At 32.6% G+C, this 24,530-nt stretch overlaps 1 protein-coding gene across 1 annotated transcript in view; it reads left to right on the top strand.

The window, feature by feature from the left end:
- epha3 (eph receptor A3) overlaps positions 1-24,530 on the top strand; it is a 110,978-nt gene that overhangs the window by 26,541 nt on the left and 59,907 nt on the right. The window contains exons 3-6 of the mRNA XM_073845013.1: positions 2,725-2,849; positions 16,384-16,546; positions 20,399-20,501; positions 20,984-21,048. Of these exons, the coding sequence (XP_073701114.1) occupies positions 2,725-2,849; positions 16,384-16,546; positions 20,399-20,501; positions 20,984-21,048 (456 nt within the window). The remainder of the gene's footprint in view (positions 1-2,724; positions 2,850-16,383; positions 16,547-20,398; positions 20,502-20,983; positions 21,049-24,530) is intronic.

The following is a 24,530-nucleotide window of genomic DNA, read 5'->3' as shown; positions in this document are numbered from 1 at the left end:
ATAAAATGCTCCCTAATTAGGCTGCTCACTTGGTTTGAGAAACATAATAATTTTCTCTCCCTTTTCTCTTTGCTATTGCTTTCTTTCAGAAGGTTTTATAGGAACCACTGCTTTTCTTTTGATTTTAAGACAAAGTTGATCTGTTCACGCTGAGAGCGCTGAGAAAGATACACAGCGTCAAATGAGCCTGCTGTCCAGACATTATAAATCATAGCTTCCATAAGCTGCGGCCACTATAAAACTTCAATAATTCCTCCCCTATCAGAGTGCCGTAGGGAAGGGGCTCGTGTAGCGGGGCTGCAAACTGAAACAGACTGAGCCCATCTGGATTCATTAACAAAGAGAAATAGACGAAAAGAAAAAACGAAAGGGTTCCAGGGGAAAAGAAGCATTTCAAGACTGTATAATCACAATCAAGGAAGGCTTGAACATTTGAAAGAACAACATGTTTTTTCCTGTGGTCTAATAAAATTAAAACACAGGCAAGTCAGATGCCTCCATGGCCTCATTGCTGACTCGCAATTACAGAGCTGTAAACTTGAAAAAGAACACGGGCGGCAGGCAGGAGGAGAGCGGGACCGGCTCTGACTTGAATTACCATCACAGATTGTGACCATGTGAAGAGTCAGAGAGGAGGGAGACGTGCAAAACTACATATTTTACAAAATAATAGTTGCTTGGTTATGTAAATGATTAGATGGCTAATCTGTCTCAAGGATGCCCTGAATAATTATTCTGGTTCACCTGACCTTGATCAGATGGGGGTGTTTGCATAAGAAAACAGCTAGAGGAACACAATCGAAGAGTTTTGAGGCACACTTGTAAAAGTTACAGTTAAGTAGGATCATCAAAAACAGTGTAAGGCATGAACAGCACATTGGGGATCAATGAAAAAAAAAACGAATCGAGTTTTTCAAAGTGGAAATAATAATAATAATTTATTATTATTTCCACTTTGAAAAACTTCTTAATTATTATTATTATTATTATTATTATTATTATTATTATTATTATTATTATTATTATTGTTATTTTACAATTTTCTTTATAGCCCAAATATAAATTTTATAAAATTGCGTGGAAAAAAAAAAAAAAAAAAATTATAAAAAATAAATAAAATGTATTATTATATATTATTATTATTATTATGATTATTATTATTATTATTTTACAATTGCCTTTATAGCCCAAATATCAATTGTATAAAATTGTGTAAAAAATAAAATAATGTTTATTATTATTAATGTTATTATTATTATTATTAGTCTTTTACAATAAAATACAAAATAAATAAAATAAAATAAAATAACAATTTTTATTATTATTTTATTTTAATTTATTTTTTTACTATATATTTATAGTCCAAATATCAATTGTGTATCAAAATTGTGTACAAAATAAAATATAATAAAATTAATTAAAATGATAAATAATTATTATTATTATTAATTTTTGTTGTTGGTGGTGGTGTTGTTTTGACATTGTCTTTATAGCCCAAATATCAATTGTATAAAAAATAAAATAATATAATTGTCACGGAGCAGGCAGGAACACATGAACAACGACGTAATAAAAGTAAACGTATTTAATAAATCCAATGGAATACAGGCAGACACAGGAACACAAGGAGGTAACATCAAAGACCGACAGAATGCAGGGGAAAGCACACACCTTAAATAGACAGACTGATTACAAACATCCAGGTGACAACAATGAGGGAGAAACCAAAAACACTCAGAACTGCGGGGGGAAATGGGAGAAACCAACATGAAAGTCCGGGGGTGTGACAATAATAAAATAAAATACATTTTATGATTATTATTATTAGTCTTTTGCTATTGTCTTTATAACTCAAATATCAATTGTATAAAAACTGTGTAAAAAAAATAAAAATAAATTAATATTTATTATTATTATTGTTGATATTATTATTATTATTATTATTATTAATTTTATTTTTATTGTATTATTATTAATAATAATAATAATTTTATTATTATTATTAATTTTATTATTAGTCTTTTGTCATATAACCCAAATATCAATTGTGTAAAAATAGTGTAAAATAATAATAAAATAATAACAACAATAATAGTATTTTTATTTCAAATATATTCAGTTCTTTTGAAATTTATGAAAGAATCCTGTATCATGATTTTAAAAAATAATTCAATTACATTTTTAAATGTATTTAATTCGAAAACAGTCATTTTGATATGTAATAATATTTCACAGTATTTTGATCAAATGCAGACTTGCTAAGAGACTTCTTTCAGAAACATTTTAAAACCTTACCAACCTCAGATTTGTCAAACAGTGTTGTACCTGCTTTCATTATTTAGAAACTGGGTTGCTGGTGAATGGATTACTTCATAACTGGGGGTCCTTAGCATCAAAAAAGCCTGAATTAATGAGCCATGCTTTAAACGTAGAGGTATTGACTTGACATGAAAGTGGCCAGTGTTTGCAGGAACCAGCCTGATTGCATCAATTTGTCTTTCAGTCCCAACTTTCCCAACTTTGAAACCCGGCCCCCAGTGGAGAGCAAACTCGATTAGGTCAACAGGAACCAGTTCACAGGATGCAAATTGTTGAATGAAAATGTCAGCTGAACTTCCTGTGACCTTCGGCTTTATGTGCTTGTAATACCATCACAGCCAGAGTGGAAACAGCTAATCCGCTTTTTTCCATTTTGTGTCTTTCTCTCTATTTCTGTCTGCGCAGCTCCATCTGCAGTGACTGTCATCAAGAAGGACCGAACATCCAGAAACAGCATCTCACTGTCATGGATGGAGCCAGAGAGACCCAATGGGATCATTTTGGACTATGAGGTCAAATACTATGAGAAGGTGGGGGCAGTTTAATTTTGAGTCGCTATGGGCATTCACTGCATGAACATTTTCATTTGAAGTCATCGCTTTTATTTGGCGTCGTTAGGAATCGTGGTCCAGAGTGCACATCCATATACCTGCGAGCAATTCAATTCAAGTCATTAGTTGATGTGGCTTAATTTGATTGTTGGAGGTGAAATAGAGTCTGCTCTGCTCAGAGATGTTTGCCTCAAATGAAATTTTGAAGCCAGTACCAATGTTCCCCTAATTTTTGTTTTCATTGAGCAAAACCTATTTCTGTTGGACAGACCCTTCAGCCACCTTAAATGAATCGCCCCAGTGTTCACTGTGTTTTTTAATACGATTAAAGTCTCTTAGAACTATAAAAACATAATATATGTATATAAAAATAATCAACTGTATTATATATTTTGTATAAACATATCATATAATTACTATAAATAAATAAATAAATAACTAAATACATACATAAATAAATCAATCAGAGTTTACTTTGACGTCTTTTAATTGCAAATTACTTTTTTCTCCAACAATAACGTCATTGAAGCCAAGTAGATTTTTTAAAACTAAAACAATAAAATGTAAATAAATTAAAATAAATGGTTTTTATTAATGTTATATATTAATAACAACAGTGTTGTTAATTTTAAAATTATTAAATGTTGTTTAACACTAAATATAAATGTAAATATAGAAAAAGATTTAAATACATTTAAAGCTGCCAAAGCAAGCTCATTTCAGCCTGCAAAAAAAATAAATATAAATAAATAAATTCAAAATAAAAAAAGAGTTTACTTTGAAGTGACTGATTTCAAATACATTTTCCCCAACCATAAAGACATTTCAGCCAAGTAGATTTTTTTAACTAAAACAATAAAAATAAATAATAAAAATTAAAATAAATATAAAAGTAAAATATGCAAACAATAAATAATGCAAATAAAAATAAATAAACATTTGTCTTTTATTAGTATTATATAATAATAACAGCAATGTTGTTGTTTAATAATTATTAAATGTTGTTTAACAATAAATACAAAGGTAAAATATATACAAAAATATAAATAAATTGAAAGCTGACAATGTTTTTACAAGAAACCTGCAAAAAATGAATGAATGAATGAATGAATCAGTTTACTTTGAAGTGTCTTATTTCAAATTAAATTAATTAAATTTAATTAAATTAAATTAAATTGTCATTTATTGGTATTACATAATAATAACAGCAGTGTTTTTATTTAAGAATTATTAAATGTTCAATAAATGTAAATATAAAATATAGAAAAAATATAAATAAACTCAGAGCTGACAATTTTTTGTACACTTTATTCAGTTTATTTCAGCCAAAGTAAAAAAATTTAAAAAAAGTTTATTTTGAAATGGCTTTTTCAAAATTACTATTTTTCCCAGCCAAGAAGTCATTGAAGAAGATTTCTAGAACTAAACTAAAAATAAAATAAAATAAAATAAAATAAAATAAAACTTAAACATGAGACTTTGAAGTGGAAAACACTCCAATAATCTTTGCTTTATTCACTTTTTCGAAAAATCATGTATTTTTTACTGTGTACTTGAATTGTGCAGACCTCAAACTTGATTGTTTAGACAACAGACAAAATGTACTACATTAATATACATGTAGAATTTTTATCAAGATGCTGGAGAGAAAAAAAAAGAAGTAACAAGCAGAAAACAAGACAAATAATGCAAAAAAATGCACTTGCAATTGATCAGTGCTGCATATTTACACACAATTTCTCATAGCTTCAGGTCAATATTTAAAATCACTGGACATGGTCACTGGCAGATGAGCTTTTAATTGTGTCTGTTCATTTAGTTTTGTTTGGAGAGCTCTCTATCTATTCTGAGTCTGCCTTCTGCACAGATTTCCGTCTGTGTGTTCAGGAAGTGCTCAGGCAGTTTAAAGGAAACATTGCTTAGTACTTACTGACCAGGTCAGTTCATTTTAAGCCGTCTTAACAATCTGTGAAAATGCCAGATGATCTCGGCTTTGGTCTTGTAACACTGGAGGCACTGATCTAAACACCACCTGCCCATTAAAGCCCTTGTGGGCTACAAGCCCATGCTTGCCCATCTAAAAAAACCCTCTCCTCTCCAGTCCACTCGGCCCCTCGGCTGCTTTCCTACAGATGCCGTATGATTAATGAGCCGTATAGGGATCGGGTCTTGATTGAGGGTCAGTATTGTTGTGCCACATCGCCGCTGCTCTTTTAGGGTCAGTTTTCAGCGGGCTCTTTCATGCTGTCAGATCCTGAGACGTCTTCTGCTCTAGGTGAAGTGGGTAACGTCGCGACTCTGGGTTTGGAACTGAACTGGGCCCTGACATTGTGGGAGTCTCCTCTCCCAAACTGGCAGGGGATCTGAGGGTGTGAAAGAAAGCCCTAGAAGCGTCTCCAGTGGCAACCGTCCAGAATTTTTCCCGCAGCAAAAACATTCCGAAGCTTTAGCGGGTAAACGGCTTGACTGTATGACCACACAGAGACACACATACTGAAATTGTAGACAGGATTCGGTTGTCTCCGAGACATGGTTCAATCTCATCATGACAAAAAGGTCTTAAGTTCAAAATTGAAAGCTCATGCCAACATTTTAGACCGGCAGATCATTTTATCATGTACTTTTCACTCTCCGAAATACTAGGGCTGAGTGATACAGCTTAACAAGATAGATAGATAGATAGATAGATAGATAGATAGATAGATAGATAGATAGATAGATAGATAGATAGATAGATAGATAGATAGATAGATAGATAGATAGATAGATAGATAGATAGATAGATACATACATACATACATACATACATACATACATACATACATACATACATACATACATAGACTAACTTATACAAATAGGGCCCTTTGATTTCCATGAAGCGGAAAATGCGGATGGAATTGTGGAATCCAAAAAAACTGTCAAAAGTGTGATATGAACTAGTGTCTGTGAATAATAAGATGCAAAAAAAAACTATTTTAATATGAATCTTGCATGTTCAGCATGTTTCTGTGTGAATGAATGGCATAGATCCACAGTTTTGTTTAAGCGTGTACGACATTTGCAGCGTTTTCAGCCTCAAAATATGTGTACTTGAACACATAAACATAAAATACACAACACAACATTTTATTTTATTTTTTTTATAGACAAGGTTTTGATTATTAAAATTTTATGAAACCATTAAATGGAATACAGAAAATTAATATAAAACTGTATACATTTTGTAAAAATAAAACTAAAGTTGAGGAAAAAATAAAACATATTTTATATTGCCTTAAAAATGTAATTTCTGTTAAACTTTTAAAATAATACGGATTTCATAGGGCCCTACACAAACTATCAACATGCTGTTTATGGAACTTAATGGCCAAAAAAAGTGAAAAAAAGGAAGGGATTTTCCTCCTTAGTATTTTTATCTTGTTTTCTAGCATAAATATCTAAGAATTCTTGAATCAGGATGCATTTACTTGACAAGTAAAATGACTTAAGATATTATGTCTGGTTGTCTGATTTTTTTTTTTCAACATTTTGTTAGTTTATTGCTTAAAACAAGAAATGTATCTGCCAATTGGGTAAGAAAAATAATCTTAAACCAAAGGCTAAACAAGATTATTTTTCTTGCTCCATTGGCAAATGTTTTTGCATCACATAATCATTCAGAATCACAGTCTTCAGCATCACATAATCATTCAGAAATCATTTTAAAATGCTGATTTACTGCTTTAAAAACTTTTTATATATATAGAATAGAAAAGTAAAAAAAAAAAAATACTTTTTCTTTGCAGTCTTTACTGTCACTTTTAAAGCTTTCGTGCTGAATAAAAGTATTAGAAAAGTATTAGAAGTATTAGAAAATCTTACTGACCACAAACTTTTGTACACTTCTATTGTAAATATTAATACAATACATCAGCCAGCTGTAATAAGTTATTTTACACTACGCATTTTGTGTTAAATAGCTTTGACAGGGCTTTTGGAGTTAACCAGGGATTTATTTCCAAAACGCCTTCGATTGTGCCTCAGATTTACCGTATGAAGATTAGCACTGAACAAAAAAGCAAGCGTTACATAACCTAAGCTTCTGCAAAATGAGCTAACAAGTTAGCAATGGAAGCACTGTAAAAAGTTAAGCCTGCATGTTTCATCTGAATTGTTCTTGAATGGGCAAACTTTACGAGTTGACCTTTTGAGGATAGCGGCTCAACTCTCCCGAGCCGAGTTACACTCAGAATGTGTTCAACATTTACATTCAGTCCAAATATGCTGATAGCGCTTTTCCATCTGCTGCTGAAAAAAAAAAAGAGAGAGAGATTCGTTGGACCCTGCGTTTCCTACAGAGGACCTTTGTGATGCATCTTTCTGTGAGATCAGTGAGGCCCAAATCTCCGCCAGTGGAAATGCTTTCGCCCAGGCCGTAATCCCCTTATTTGCAAGCAAAAGGCAGCTCATCGCGGGCTGTTTTCACCGTCTGGCACAGGTACACTCGGGGGGCTCCTGAAATCCTCCATGTCTCGTTTGACCCTGGGTGGCACAGTGTTTCCCCTCCACAATGAAATCTAGTCTGTCTCTCCATTGATTCCTGTTAATTACACAACCCTGCTTCATCAGGCATAGCTGGAGTCGGCCAAATCCTACACAACCGGTGCCGCCATGTGGAAAAGCCAGGGACACCCTCGGTAAGACCCTCGGTGCCCCTTGATCTAGGTTGGCAGAGGATAACAAGCCACCTTCACCCTCACAAAACACACACTGAGAAGGAAAGAGGGCCCCAAATCTTCTTACCGGATTCACTGACACACAAGCCGCAGACTTGAACGTATAAACCTCATAAAAGCAGCCATAGCCGCTAAGTGACTTTTCAAAGAAAATGTGGCATCAACAGGCCCAGTTCAAAAACACCATGATGTTTACACTGCATAATGTTGTATAGCGCAGAATCAAACAAACTGCGCTTAATGGATTCTGAAAAAGGCATCGAGATGCACGGTAACCCAAGTGACGCAGCTCCTGTGAGAATCCGGAGGTCCAAGAGGTCCATGTTGCTTCACTTAGAGTAAATCTCTTTTTGATTATGCGCCAGGGGGGGAAATACTCCGCTCTTTGTGTGTATATATCAAATTAACAATGCTACGAAAGAGGAAAGAGCCTTACAATTCAAGCATCTCTAAATACTTGAGCGCTCTGGTTCACGTTTCCCCGATGTTACAGCATCCCCGATCGCGAGAATTGGCGTTATTGAGCTTTTAAATGTGTCTCTGTGCGAATGGAAACGCTTTATCGTATTGATCTCCAAGCGCATTTGAGAATGTTTATTTCTCCTCCAGCTCGGATGGAAGGAATGCTTTGGAAAAGCCATTTCGTATTTACAGAGTTTCTTCTTTAGCGGAGAGGAAGGCTGTAAGCCCAGATTGCAATATTTAGACTGTCAAAGTACAACATGACAAGCATATTAAGTTCCACCAATAGCGCACTTGTCGAAAAGTAACAATTGCACGCCTTGTCAAACCCCAGAGCAGGGAGGTGGCTGATGCGGACCCTAGGACATATGGTAAGAATATAATTTTTTGCAGCGAGAATTTCGACACACCTGTATGTGATTTCCAGTTGATCACATGATGTCGTGAGCAGTGAACGGTGACAACCTGCGAAAAGATTTATGACTCAGGTACGATACGACGCGAGGTATTGGTTTCGTCTTCAGCGGCAGGGCGAATTTATATTCGAGGCCTCCTCCAACCATTAAACCTGATGCGCTCCATTTGTGGCTTTGCATTCAAAGTCTGGGGGTTTGAAATGGTTTCTGTGGCGCGTTCGGGAAAGGACTTGAAATGATTGTCGTCGGATTCAGATCAAATGTGATGTTTGCATTAGTCACCGGGTTTCCACTGGAGTCATATGTATGCTTCTTTCCATGATGGGTTTTGTCAGTCGACGTCCTACCGCATTTATAAAACTGCTGGATATACAGATCTACAGATGAAATCACTTTTTACAAACAGATACTCAGTGCTGACACTTATACGGGCTCTTTCGGATTAGGTTTTGCAAAATGTCTTATCTTAATTCTTGACTTTTAGTTGTATTTACTCTGCGAAATGACCTTGGTTACTACTCAGATGAGATTCAGAGTAAAGATGTTTCTGTAATACGGCCTGAGCTTTATCACAGCCGCATTAACAGATTTAAGGCCAAAAAGCCCAGCTATGATCTAACGGGAACTTGTGTTTTCCCATCATCACAGCACGTACTGGCTCTTTCTGAAAGGATATGTGAATAAAAACCATACAATGCTGATAAAATATGGCTTTTCATTTATTTTGAATGTTGTAAGTAACATGTTCAGTCTAAACCGGCGGTCTGGTTTTGATTGTATAAGTCTGGTCAATGTCAAATATTATTACTTATGTGGTGAAATGTGTATTTAGGCCGTAAAGACGCATATTGCATGTGCGTGTTTGTTGCTTTTATTTTTTGCTTGTATATTTCATGTTTTACACAGGATTTAGCAAATGTTATATCCATGTGAGGTCATATATGCAAGATTTGGGTGCACTTCCAACTGGTCAGTTGTTTAAAACAAATGAAAAGCACTATGTATCATATAGTTATTGCTTTCTATATACAAATGGTAACACTTTACAAAAAGGTTCATTAGGTAACTACTTTAGTTAACATGAACTAAGAATTAACAATAGTTTTACAGCATTTATTAATTTGTTAATGTTCATTTTAACATTTACTAATGTATTATTAAAATTAAAATATTTTGTTAACATTAGTTAAAACAAAAAACAAAGAATGACTGTATTTTAATAAACAAAGATTAATAAATACTGTAATGTATTGTTCATTGTTTGTTCATGTTAGTTAATACATACAACTAACATTAACTAATGGAACCTTTTTGTAAGTATAAGTACTATATAAAGTATTTAGTTTATTAGATTTTTTTCTATATTGTATAATTAGAATTATATAATTCTTAAAATACCAACATTCTATTAACATTATTCACAATTACAGTGCATTTCTTTAAAAAAAAAATAATAATAATAATAATATATATATATATATATATATATATATATATATATATATATATATATATATATATTAGTTTGTTTTTTTTGAAGAGTTTATTTCAATCTTTATTTGATCAACAATTCAATTAAAAAAATAATATTGTAAAATATTACTACTATTAAAGTAGCTGTTTTCTGCACTGCAAAAAAAATCTTACTTTGATTTTTTTCAAGACTTATTTTTTATTATTTTAAGTAAAATTATTGTCTTGTTTTCAGAAAAAGTGAGTTTTTGCTTAAAACAAGCAAAAAATAATCTGCCAATGGGGTAAGCAAAATAATTGTGTTTTCTGTTTCAGTGATTTAGTTTGTTCTAAGCAAAATCTCACTTAATTTTGCCTTTTTTCTTTCTTTTTCTTTTTTTTATTATTTAAAACAGCTGTGCTGCTTAATATTTTCTGTGAAAACCACAATACATTATTTCATGAATATAATGTTCAAAAGAACAGCATTTATTTTAAATATATCTTTTATAATAATGTAAAATACTGTCACTTTTTATCGATTTAATGTCTCCCTGTTGAATAGAAGTTTTATTTTTCCCTTTTTTCAATATGTTTTTCTTTCTTTTTTATTGACTCCAATTTTTGAAGTGAAATCTGCTTTTACAGCATTCTATGTAGCTATTTTTCAAGCTTTTTCTGTCAATGGGCTAAAGTAAAATAATCTTGTTTTTTGTTTGAATTATGTTGCTTGCTTGTTCTAAGCAAAAACTCACTTCATTTTGGCTTTTTGGAAAACAAGACAATAATTTTAACTTGTCTAGAAAATCCTTCTCGATTTAAGAATTTGTACATATTTTGGCTGAAAACAAAACAAAAAAAAATCTAAGTAAGAAAAGCATTTTTTTTTTTTTTTTGCTGTGTATCTTAGTATATTTTCAAATGTAATTTATTTCTGTGATTGCAAAGCCAAATTTCAGCTTCATTACTTATAGTTGTCATAGTTGAAAACGGCTGTGCTGCTTAATATTTTTTGTGAAAACCACAATACATTCTTTAATAAATATAAAGTTCAAAAGAACAGCAAACAGCATTTATTTTAAATACTAATCTTTTATAATAATGTAAAATACTTTACTTTTTTCACTTTCTATCGATTTAATGTCTCCCTGTTGAATAGTTTTATTCTTTCCTTTTTTATCAATTTTTTTTCTTTCTTTTTTTATTGACTCCAAATTTTGTTAACTATTGAAGTGAAATCTGCTTTTACAGCGTTCTTTGTGGCTATTTTTCAAGCTTTTTCTGGAAGTCCAACAAACAAAATCAATGTTTTAGCAAAATTAAGTGAGTATTTGCTTAAAACAAGCAAAATAATCTGCCAATGGGGTAAGCAAAATAATCTTGTTTTCTGTTTAAATTATAAGCAAAAACTCGCTTCATTTTGGCTTTTTGGAAAACAAGACAATAATTATTACTTGTCTAGAAAATCCTTCTTGATTCAAGAATTTGTAGATATTTTGGCTGGAAACAAGACAAAAAAAATTCTAAGTAAAAAAAGCGTTTTTTGCTGTGTATCTTAGTACACCTAAATTCAAAGGAACAGCATTTATTTTAAATACTAGTCTTTTATAATAATGTAAAATACTTTACTGACACTTTTTATCGATTTAATGTCTCCCTGTTGAATAGAAGTTTTATTTTTTATTTTCTTTCAATATTCTTTGATTGATTTTTATTGATTTATTGATTTTTTTTTCTTTTGAAGTAAAATCTGCTTTTACAGCATTCTACGTGGCTATTTTTCAAGCTTTTCTGGAAATCCGACAAACCAAATCAATCTTTTAGCAAAATAATCTGCCAATGGGGTAAGCAAAATAATCTTGTTTTCTGTTTGAGTTATTTAGCTTGTTCTAAGCAAAAACTCACTTCATTTTGGCTTTTTGGAAAACAAGACAATAATTTTAACTTGTCTAGAAATCCTTCTTGATTTAAGAATTTGTAGATATTTTGGCTGAAAACAAGAGAAAAAATAGTAAGAAAAGCATTTTTTGCAGTGCATCTTAGTATATTTTCAAATGTAATTTATATTTCTGTGATTGCAAAGCTGAATTTCAGCTTCATTACTCATAGTTGTCATAGTTGAAAACAGCTGTGCTGCTTAATTTTTTTTTTTTTTTTTGGTGAAAACCACAATGCATTCTTCAATGAAGAGAAAGTTCAAAAGAGCAGCATTTATTTTAAATACAAATCTTTTTATAATAATGTAAAATACTTTACTGTCAATGTTTATCGATTTAATGTCTCCCTGTTTCATTTTAATTGACTCCAAATTTTTTCACGTTTGAAGTGTAATCTGCTTTCACGCAGTTCTACGTGGCTATTTTTCAAGCTTTTTCTGTTTTTGCATTTTGAAAGCCTTGTTTCTTGTGCATGGCGTCAGTGCAGCATTGTTCTAAATGTGGCTGTGCTATCATTGCTGTTTTATTTGTTTCTGATTAGCAGATAAGCAAAGGATATTCGGCAAAATCCAGCGTATGTAACTGTACACTGCCTCTCTCATTCATCTAGTGGCGTCTGACAATTATGCTCCATACAGGCGCGCATCAAAAATCCTATTAGCATGTGTAGTCTAGACATGAAACCCAATCGAGCTTAATCTGGTACGTGTTTGCCGACCCTCGAAAAGATGCTCTCAAATCCCATTTGCCATTAATTACTTCAGCGTGGGGAAATTCAATATGTACAGTGTGGACAAGTGAGCTATTCTTAGAGGTCAACGATGGAGCATAATGCAAATGAACTTTTGAAGGTTTGCCATAACACTAGCCGTGGCCCGAAGACTGATACGTTACATGGATGAATGTGCTGGATAATACCAGCAAATGAGTGATCCCTCTGTTTGCGGGATGTTTTCCCCCTTTTCTGGACTCCTACAATAAACAACAGAAACCTCCGCTCTCTCTGGTTCCACTGCTGCCTCTTTTTCCAGTCAGAGAAACATCTGGAAACAATGGTTTGAAAGCAAAGACGCCCCATAAATCAGTTAGGTTTTTTCGCTTGTAGAGAGGATCAACGTACCACAGAAATCTTTAGGAAAGCCATAAAAATGTGAAAAGAAGGTGGCAGTGTATTAAGATGAGCTGGCAACTGTCCCAAGCAGCCTTAGATGCTCCTGATGAGCGTGCATTTTCCCGTCCGGTGGGACGTCCCTCTCCTGTCCGCTCCAACGGTCACATGTCAGACAGGCGGATGTCTCTGTACGTCTCTAATGAGAAATGATTTACTTCAAATGCTCACTATTCCTGTTTAAGACAAGACTCTGTGTAAGTGGCCTTAGACTGCTCTGAAGTCCCTTTAAGGCAATTCAGTCCATGTTAGTAACAGTCCTGAGAAGATTTTTTTTTTTTTATGTACGTGGTAAACATGCATCTACTAGAACAGGATTTTTTTTTTAATGCTTTTTAAGATTCTTAGGTTTTAATCCAAATGAAATAACACCCACTTTTCATTCAAATAAAGTTAGATAAAATCAAGTTCCACATTTTTGGCACATTTTCTTGTTGAATATCCCATTCTGCTCATTCAATTTTTTTTTTTTTTATTATTATTTAATACGTAATATTTTTATTCAGAAAGAAAGAATTAGATTGATCAAATGTGATAAAGACATTCATAATTTCACAAAATATTTATATCTCAAATGAATACTGTTCTGCTGAACTTTCTATTCATCCAAGAATCCTGGAAAAAAATCACAGTTTCACAAAAAATATTTAGCAGTTCAACCATTTGCAGTAATATTGATAATAATAAATGTTTGTTGAGCAACAACTCTTAGAACAACCAAATGTTAAAATGATTTCTGAAAAATTCAGAATGATTGCTGAAAATTCAACTGTACAATCACAGGAATAAATTACATAAACAAAATTATACATATTAATTATTTGTATAAAAATTAAAAATATTTCACATTGTAAAATAGTTCACCATATTACTGTTGCAGTTTTTGAGCAAATAAATGCAGCCTCTGTGAGCATAAAACACTTATTTTTAATATTTATCTAAATATTTAAAGATTAGTGTATGTGAGGTTATACTATTAACTATTTAAAAAATTAATAATTAATTAATAATAGTACATTTGCAGTACACTTTGTTGCATAAAGTGTGATAATACTGTTATATTTCAAAATAAAAAAGAGTATTAAATAAAAGAATCCTGAAAAAAAAATCAGTTTTACAAAAAAAAAAAAAAAATAAATAAATTTAGCGGTTCAACAAAAATGAGAAATGCTTTTTGAGCAACAAATCTTAGAACAAACAAATACTGTAATGATTTATGAAAAGTTCTGAATGATTGCTGAAAATTCAGCTTTACCATCACAGGAATAGTACATTTAAAAAATATATTAAAACAGAAAAATAATTAGAAATTATGATATTAAAATATTAATTGTTTGCATAAAAAATAAGAAAATATTTCACATTGTAAAATATTTCACCATCTTAATGTTTTTACTGCATTTTTTGAGCAAATAAATGGAGCCTCTATGAGCATAAAACACGTATAAAATAAAAGAATCCTGAAAAAAAAGAAGTGTTTCTTGAGCAACAAAGCTTAGAACAAACAAATATTATAATGATGTCTGAAAAAATCTGAATGGTTGCTAATAATTCAGCTTTACCATCACAGGAATAAATTACATGTTTAAAAAATATACTAAAATAGAAAGAAAATAAAATTTTAACCAAGTATTAAAATAGAATAAATTACATTAAAATACAAAAAAAAAATGAAATTAGGATATTAAAATATTTATTATTTGCATAAAAAATATTAAAATATTTCACATTGTAAAACATTTCATCATATTACTGTTTTTACTGCATTTTTGAGCAAATAAATGGAGCCTCTATGTGCAAAAAACACTTATTTTTACTTATTTTCTCACATCTTATGACCCCAAATATTTGAACATTAATGTACTTGAGATTATGAATTAAAATGTTGTGAAAACTCTTCATGTTGACTTGTATCCTTGTTCTTCCTTATTTCTATGAAATCTTGCATTATAATCAGAGGTACACATACGTTTTCACACTGCACATAGTGTGACCCATTAAAGATTACTATAAAAAATAATTAATAATAGTAATAGCAGTATTATTACACTTTGTTTAGTTAATTTTTAAAATAAAATAAATAATGAATAAAGTGTGATAATGCTATTATATGTTAAAATAAAATAAAAAATTTGTATTAAAATAATCCTAAAAAAAATAACAGTTTTACAAAAAAATATTTAGCAGTTTAACCATTTTCAATATTGATAATGAGAAGAAATGTTTCTTGAGCAACAAATCTTAGAACAAACAAATATTATAATGATTTCTCAAAAAATCTGAATGATTGCTGAAAATTCAACTTTACCATTTTTTTTACCAAAAAAAAAAAAATTTAAATAGAAGATTTTTTGAGCAAATAAATGGAGCCTCTATGAGCATAAAACAAACAAATATTATAATGTCTGAAAAAATCTGAATGATTGCTAATAATTCAGCTTTACCATCACAGGAATAAATTACATGTTTAAAAAATATATTAAAATAGAAAGAAAATTACAATTTTAACCAAGTATTAAAATATTTCACATTGTAAAACATTTAATCATATTACTGTTTTTACTGCATTTTTGTGCACATATATCGAGCCTCTATGAGCATAAAACACTTTAAATAAAATAATGAATTAAGTGTGATAATGCTAGCATATTTTACAATAAAAAAGAGTATTAAATAAAAGTACAATTATTTTATAGTACACTTACAAATTACAATACTAATATTTAAATTTTATTTATTTTATTTTATTTATTTATTTTTGCTTTTTTATATGAATTTTCAATATTTTTAAACCTATTTTGGTGGGTTACTGGCAAATGTGCAGCCGAGTGAAGCGCATCAGTGAATGTCTGTGTTGCCAAGTCTGTGGTTTTCCTGCAGAATTTGGCTACTTTAACACTGTTGACGTGGGTTGTTTTTCATGTCTGCGGGTTGAAGCGACCCCAATAACGTAATATTTACCTCCTAGAATGCTAATTTACCAGGGCAACCTTCCCAAAACACATGTATTTTATCCCCCGGAATGCAATTTTTTTTCTTTTCTGGCTAGTTTTGAGTAGCAATTGGGAGGGTTTTGTTGTGAAAGCCTGGCAACCCTGGTGAATGTTTTGCTTTTTGCATTGAAACCGGGAACACCTATATGCATGCTTTAATTTAGAATGGAAATCCTACACAGTATTAGTCAATCTAGAATAGGGATTGTACGTTACCAGCTGTCAAATTTATTTACACAGAGCATTTTTTATTTAGGTTGTGCATGCCAAAAAATAAAGATGCATTTGATATTGAAGCCAAAAGATGCTCCGATGTTTATGTTATTCTAAAACTAACATGTATTTCCTCTTGCGTTCTATCCTACAGCAAGAACAAGAAACCAGCTACACCATCCTGAGGTCAAAGGGCACGAACGTTACCCTGAGCGGACTAAAACCCGACACCACCTACCTGCTGCAGATCAGAGCGCGCACCGCGGCCGGATACGGCGGTAGCAGTCGCAAGTTTGAGTTTGAGACCAGTCCAGACTGTAAGCATTTATGTACTTCCTCTCATTCTGTTCTCTATTTACAGTCACATTCCCTCGCAGTCACAATCCAGTCCATTCACAGCTGTGCAGCACAATGAACAATACAGACAAAGGCTCGCAATCCCCCTGGTTTCTGATCCAATTCACTGTCATACAAGTCATTCACACAATATAAAGCGCTTGGTTAAAACGATACATGCTGCATCTTTTGTCCCGTGATGGCAGCTGTTGTCTGCAGCACTGTTAAGCACTTAGACTGAGCATTTTGTAAACCCTATATTGCTGAAGGCCTTTTTATCTAATGAAACATTTATAGGAAATCAATGCACACTCATGTAATGAAATGATACTGTGAGTGGCTCTCCACAGGTTTCTGAGCATGATCAGCAATCTATAGGCGCCTCTGAACGTATAGCTGGTGTGAAATGTACACCAAGGCGCATAATTTATGCACAAAAGGTCTGAATATTACATTACATTTCTCAGTCACCAGAATGAAGAAGACTGTTCTTTAAATATAGAGAAATATGTAGGGTAGTGTATGTAGTTATGCAGTTAATTCATCTGGGACTGAGATGAAAAGTTACAGATCTAAAAATATAAATGTTTTAATCTGTTCATATTCAGAGGTTTTCATTTACAGTGGCATACAGCCTCCCGCTGCTTCCATTTTCTCACCGAATGTGTTTTTCTTTGGCATCACTCAATATGTGTCAACACCATCCCATAGAAACAACCCTGTGCTGTCATGTCACATACAGTATTTATGATAAATATTTAAAATCCAGCATTCAGCTTTGATTAAGACTGCATTGAGAATATAAGATTGTTTCAAACTTACTGTCAGCTCCATCTACTGAAGAAAAACAGACTGTGTTGACTGAGTAAAAAAAAAGAAAACACATTTTTCACATCACTAATGTAATTAAATGCTGAAACCGTTCATTTTTTCTGATGTTTTAGCTACAAATTGGAAATACTTGTGGGTAATGTGGGAATGCTTAACTGTTTTTGAGTTGACATATTGTTGTGACAGAAAATATGCGCACAATTACTTTTAAATTTAAATTTACTATAAAAATCAGTCTCTGTGACGCTGTTAAACTCTTGGCAGGTGAAATATAAAAAGACTAAAAGATACACTACCGTTCAGAAGTTTGGGGTCAGTGAGACTTGTAATAGTCTTTAAAGAAGTCTCTTCTGCTCATCAAGGCTGCATTTATTTGATTAAAAATACAGAAAAAAACAGTAATATTGCCAAATGTTTTTACAATATAAAATATATATATATATTTTTAACATACTTTAAAATAGAATTTATTCCTGTGATAAAAAGCTGAATTTTTATCAGCTGTTACTCCAGTCTTAAGTGTCACATGATCCTTCAGAAATCATTCTAATATGCTGATTTATTATTAGAATGATCAATGTTGGATAATATCAACAGTTGTGCTGCCAAATCTTTTTTAGAACCTGTGATTTTTTATTTTTCAGGATTCTTTCATGAATAACAAGTTTAAAAAGTACAGTACAGTGTTTATTCAAAATATATATTTTTATAACAATGTAAATTACTTATTGTTAACTTTTAATAAACTTTTTATTATTAACATAATACAGCCTTGGTGAATAAAAGTTTAAAATAAAAAATAAAAAAGTGAATAAAAATATTAATTTCTTAAAAAAAAAAAAAAAGAAACAATAAAAATGTACTGACCCCAAACTTTTGAACGGTAGCGTGTATATAAAAAATAAAAACATCTCATTGAATGTAACCTGAATGTCATGTTTTTGAACACTTAAATGCATGAATGAAAAAGTATAAATTAAAAATGGTTGAAGCTTACTGTTAAATGTAATTATGGTAAACTAAAATATACAGTTTTAAAATATATTTATAATTACATATTTGTGACTCTGGATCACAAAACCAGTCATAAGTAGCACGGGTATATTTGTAGCAATAGCCCAAAATACATAATATGGGTCAAAATAATCTATTTTTATAATTTAACTTTTATGCCAAAAATCATTAGGATATTAAGTAAAGATCATGTTCCATGAAGATATTTTGTAAATTTCCTGTAGTAAATATATCAAAACTTAATTTTTGATTAGTAATATGCATTGGAACTTCATTTTGGCAAATTTAATTGTATTTTCTTAATATTTTGATTTCGATTTTTGCTTCCTCAGATTCCAGATTTTCAAATAGTCATATCTCGGGCCAAATATGATCATATTATAACAAACCACACATCACTTGAAAGCTTATTTATTATAGCTTTGAGATGATGTATAAATCTTAATTTAAAAAAAACATAATAATAAAAATACCTTTATGACTGGTTTTGTGGTCCAAGGTCACATTTGTAATGAAGTTGCAATTAAAAAAAAAAATTAAAATTAAATTAAATAATAAAATAGAAAACAAATAAGAAATTGAGATATTAAAATATTTATTTCAATTTAAAAATGTACATCATAAAATATTTCACCATACTACTGTTTTTACTGCATTTTTTGAACAAAAATGAATAATTAATATTTTAATATCTCAATTTCTGATTTGTTTTTGTTTTTTAAAATGTATTTTTAAAATGTACTAAATTACAGCTTCATCATTACTAATTTGTAATTACAAATCTATTTCAAAATGTTACATTTCAAATATTCAACAGAAATGATAATTTAGTACAATTTAGTACTTATATTAGCTTTAAATGTAATATCACATAACACACTACAGTTAAAATTACACGCTTTAGTATGTTAGTCAACACACCAAAATAAGTGTAATACTTTAAAGCGTGACCAAAAATATTAAAACTTTGATTTAAAATGGAATTCAGAGTAAAATCTTAATTTTTTTTTTGTTTACAAAGTGCAGTTTTTAAAAGTGTACTTAAGTGTTAAGTAACATATTTATGAAACACTTACTGTAAATAGACTTTTATTACATTAATATAATATGTGACCCTGGTCCACAAAACCAGTCATATGAAAAGCTGAATAAATAGGATTTCCACTGATGTATGGTTTATTAGGATAGGACAATATTTGGCTGAAATACGATTTTTGAAAATCTGGAATCTGAGGGTGCAAAAAATTGTAAAATGTTTGAGAAAACTGCCTTTAAAGTTGTCCAAATGAACTTCTTAGCAATGCATATTAATAATTGAAAAATTAAGTTTTGAATATCTACAGTAGGAAATCTACAAAATATCTTCATGGAACATGATCTTTACTCAATATCCTAACGATTTTTGGCTATTGCTACAATTATACTCGTGCTACTTAAGACTGGGTTTGTGGTCCTGCAAGTACTTTTATTAAAGTAAACTACACTGTAAAAAGTTGTCACCAGTTTCAACTTAAAAACTTAAGTTTAGCAGCTGCCTTAAAATCGTAAGTTAAATCAACTTAAGTCATTTCAACTCACACGTTAAATCAAGTCATTTTTATTGTAATAAGTTAAAATGATTTGTAGTTTTAAGCTGATTTAACTTAAAAATTTAAGGCAGCTGCTGAACTTAGGTTTTTAAGTTGAATCTGGTAAAAACTTTTCACAGTGTACAAATGCACATTCAATTCAATTATAAGCACTTATTTGTCACAAGGGGATACAGAGTGTCTACTTATTAATTTCTGTTTGAATATGAATGAAGTATTGAGTTATGAACTGAGGGTGCAGGGGTTAAGTTCAATGTCATTATTTTAATAAAACAAGGCAAGAAAATAAACAAAATGGTACATTTCTATTAATTAACCTTGGGCAGCATTGAAAGCCCTTGAAAAGCTACATAATCTGTCCATTGTGTAACTAACTAAAATGTCTCTTTCTCTCTGCAGCCTTTTCCATCTCCAGCGAGAACAGTCAGGTAGTGCTGATCGCAGTCTCCTCCGCCGTGGCCATCATCCTCCTCACTGTGCTGCTCTACATTGTGATTAGCAGGTCGGTCTGTCAGTCAAAGAGCAGTCACGCAGGGGTTTAAGTGTGCCCATCTTGAAGCTGTCACTTTGCTGTCTCAAGTCTCTCCCCAGGACCCTTGATCTCCCACTCTTCAGATATGAAGTATGAAAATGTGTGCCCCTTCATGTCTGCTGCCTATATATAGTCGTAGACGATTCACTTGGCAGAAGCCGTGTTATTTTTCCTGCCGAATGTAACGGGCACCGTGAGAGTCGAGTGTCATGTCATGCGGAGGGGCTGATTTTGGCAGACGGCTCCATTGAAAGAGCGCATGAATCTATGGCTTATTATAAGACCCCAGAATAATGTCATGCCTCATAGCAAAGCAAAACAGTCAAGTTGTTCCTGGCTCTGACTCTTGCCTGTTCAGGTTTTAGTTGCTTTGTACATCGTTTAGAGAAGGAAAAATGTTTCAATTAAAGCCGTTAAGAAAAATTAACGCTTTTCGTCATTTTAATTGACAGGTTTTGTAGATACAGCAAGTCCAAACATCCAGATGAGAAGAGGCTGCCCTTTGGCAACGGCCACTGTGAGTATATATATGTACTTCAATAACAAGTCTTCACGTTCTTTCCAAGTGTTTAATACTCATTCCCTACCATAGCAAAAATCAAAACAAAGTTTTGCTGTAGTATTTATTTTTAAATGTCAGACAGCCCACAAGAACCCAGTAATGGTAGAGGTTTTTATAATATCCCTTTTGCTCCCGAGTTACAGCAAACCAATTGTCCATATGCTACCATTTTTCACACTGGCAGAGGTATCAGGAAGGAAATTTAATGGAGGCCCACACAATTTCTCTTAGATTAACCTGCATGAGGTGCCCTGTAGGACTATAGCTTAGCTAACTGATTAGGTCATCCATAATAGACCTATCCATCTTCAAACCCAGCAAATTGCATTTCTTGACAACCTTAGCTTCCTATCGTTAAGATTCAAATCAACAAGCTCTGTTGAGGAATATGCTATTTTTTTTTTCCACTGGACCTCCCAAGAACAGCAAATGCTGCTCACAAGCATCGGCATTTTTACAGTGCAAGACGAACTGCATTGCTATTCCTCACCGTTTTTTCTAACTTGGCAACCCAAAATGTTAGACTTCTGAAATTAATTCGATAAACATACAAACACATTTCAAGATTTATGGATAATTTCAATCTTGAAGTCAACATGAAAACAGAATTGACATTTATACTTTTTCATTGCAGTGTTTATTGTAAATGTTGTAATTGATGTTTTAAAATTCATGTCAGAGTCTTTAATGAAAAACATCTTTTTTCCAGTAGATTCAATACCCAACTTCCAGCAAGCTGTCATTCACATCAGATTGTAGAAATTGGTATCCAACGATCCAATCATTTCCAGACAAAGTCAAATCCCACCCTATATTTTCTCGTTCAAGAAGCAGTAATACTAAAATATGTCATAATACATAAGAAAAGATTAAGCAAAACTGAAGATCCAAAATGGATGCAACACTCAAGCCAGTATAGCCACTATATGGTTCAATATTATAAAATGGTACATAAAAAAAATAAAAAAGTGCTGTTTGGAAAGCAGTTATTCAATCAATCAATATCCCTTTATTGTCATTGCATGTTAACATACAACGAAATTGCATCTCTCTCATAAGAAGCTAACTACAGTATATTCACATACAAAAAAAAAAAAAAACAATATTAAAGTGACTTGTGCATTTCATTAATGTGCTCAGTCCATCCTTTCAAAATTATAACAATCTATAGAAGGCAACCCTAAAGATAGGAATTCAGTTCACGTATTACTACTGGAAAAAAAACTGTTCCTGAATCTGGAGGTACGAGTCTTTAAAACCCTATAACATCTCCCAGATGGGAGCAGTGCAAAGAGGTTATGAAAAGGATGGTATTGTCCTTGATGATGGTACAGGCTCTGCTATGACAGCGAAGCCTGTATATGTCCTTAAGGTGAGGCAGTGGAAGTCCAATAATCTTTTGGGAGATTTTAATAACCCTTTGAAGTGCAGCTCTATCGGTCACAGAACAATTTCCATACCATGCTGTAATACAGTATGTTAAAATACTTTCTACTGTACAGTGGTAGAATGATTTCAACAGTCTGGCAGAGAGATGGGCCTTCCTCAGAGTTCGTAGAAAGTAAAGTCTCTGTTGGGGCTTTTTGACCAGAGCATTAGTGTTGACTGTCCACTTAAGGTCCTCGCTGACATGGATGCCCAGAAACTTAAAGCTGGACACTCTTTCCACCCCCTCTCCCTTTATTACCAAGGCCTGGAGTTCTTCTTGATGTCGCCTGAAGTCTATAACCAACTCCTTTGTCTTCTTGATGTTAAGAGACAAATTGTTGTCAGAGCACCACTCAACCAGCCTAAACACATCATCTCTATAGGCAGCTTCATTGCCCTGTGAGATGAGCCCCACAAGTGTTGTGTCATCTGCAAACTTGATAATTGCATTCGTGGGGTGCTGCTGTAGAATCGTGTGTATAGAGAGAGTATAACAAAGGGCTCAGCACACATCCCTGCGGTGCTCCAGTACTAAGAGTCAGACTTGTGGAGGTATGCGAAATCAATCTCACATTCTGTGAGCGGTTCCTGAGAAAGTCCATCGTGCACCGACATATTTGGTTGCTGAGACCCACATCCCGCATCTTTGTGGCTAACCTGCTAGGAATGATAGTATTAAAGGCAGAACTATAGTCCACAAAGAGCATGCTTACATATGTGTCCTTCTGTTACAGATGTTCCAATGCAATATGAAGTGCTGTATTTACTGCATCCTCTGTGGATCTATTTTGTCTGTATGCATATTGATGTGGGTCAAATGTAGAGGCGAGGACAGATTTAATATATCCCAGGATGAGTCTTTCGAAGCATTTGGATATAATTGGAGTTAGTGCTATTGGCCTGTAATCATTTAGAGAAGTGATACTGGACTGCTTAGGTATTGGAATAATAGTGGCAGTTTTGAGGCAGGTTGGAACAACAGTATGTGCCAGTGAAAGATTAAAAATGTCTGTAAAAACATCGTCAAGCTGATGTGTCAGTCCCGGAGGACCTTACCTGGGATTCCATCCGGTCCAGCCGCCTTCCTGGCATTTGTTGTTTTCAAAACCTGCCTAACCTGATGAGTCCGGAAGATGAGCGAGTGGTCAACAGGCTCCAGCTGTAGTGAAACTGCGCTGTCGGATTTCCTCTCAAATCGGGCAAAAAAAAAACAGTTCAGTTTCTCTGCCAGTGTGATGCTACTCGCTGTCATATGTTCTCTACTTCCCCCGCAGTTTGTTATATGATGCAGGCCCTGCCACATACGTGATGAGTCCCTCAAAGTGATCCTCTATCTTCTGTTTATAGGCAGCTTTGGCTAATTTTATCCCTTTCTTGAGGTTACATCTAGAAACACTGTACAGTTCTTTGTTACCAGACTTGAATGCCACATTACGATCTTTCAAGAGAAGTTGAACCTCCTTTGTTATCCATATTCAAGGTTGGATCATTCATTGGGTTAAGTTGGCTAACTTCACTGCCATTCTAAATCTTGGAAGAGCCAAGACAAGAACAATTAATTCTAATTTGATCTTCGTTTCTAAATCGATTTGCATGCCAAATTCTGATTAGTATTTTCTTTCTTGCACCTATTCAACCGTACAGAGTGAAAAAGTCAGGTTCCAGAAATAAAAAATGCCTTTCATATTCTCCATAGGGAAGTTGATTTTGAACAATAACCTTCATTTCTAACCATATCCTAATGACTTACTGGGAGCAAAGAGGTTGTAAATCGATGGTTTATGCTTTTAATGAAGCCATCAGTTTGCATTATATCAATTGTAGCTTTTCACCAGGGATTACACTGTTAAACACATTACCTATGATGCTATAAAAAAATCCACCAATCAGAGTGTCAAATGTCATCAAATGAGCACTGAGCACCACCCACTCCCATTAAGCACCACAAATACATAATCAAGTCTTTTCCCCATGCTTTCAAAACGCGTAAAGGGATAGTTAACCCAAAA

The sequence above is a fragment of the Garra rufa genome, chromosome 8 (genome assembly GCF_049309525.1).
Source record: "Garra rufa chromosome 8, GarRuf1.0, whole genome shotgun sequence".
NCBI classification, from domain to species: Eukaryota; Metazoa; Chordata; class Actinopteri; order Cypriniformes; family Cyprinidae; genus Garra; species Garra rufa.
Note: the sequence above shows the minus strand (reverse complement) of the source record. Positions and strands in the feature narration are given on the sequence as shown.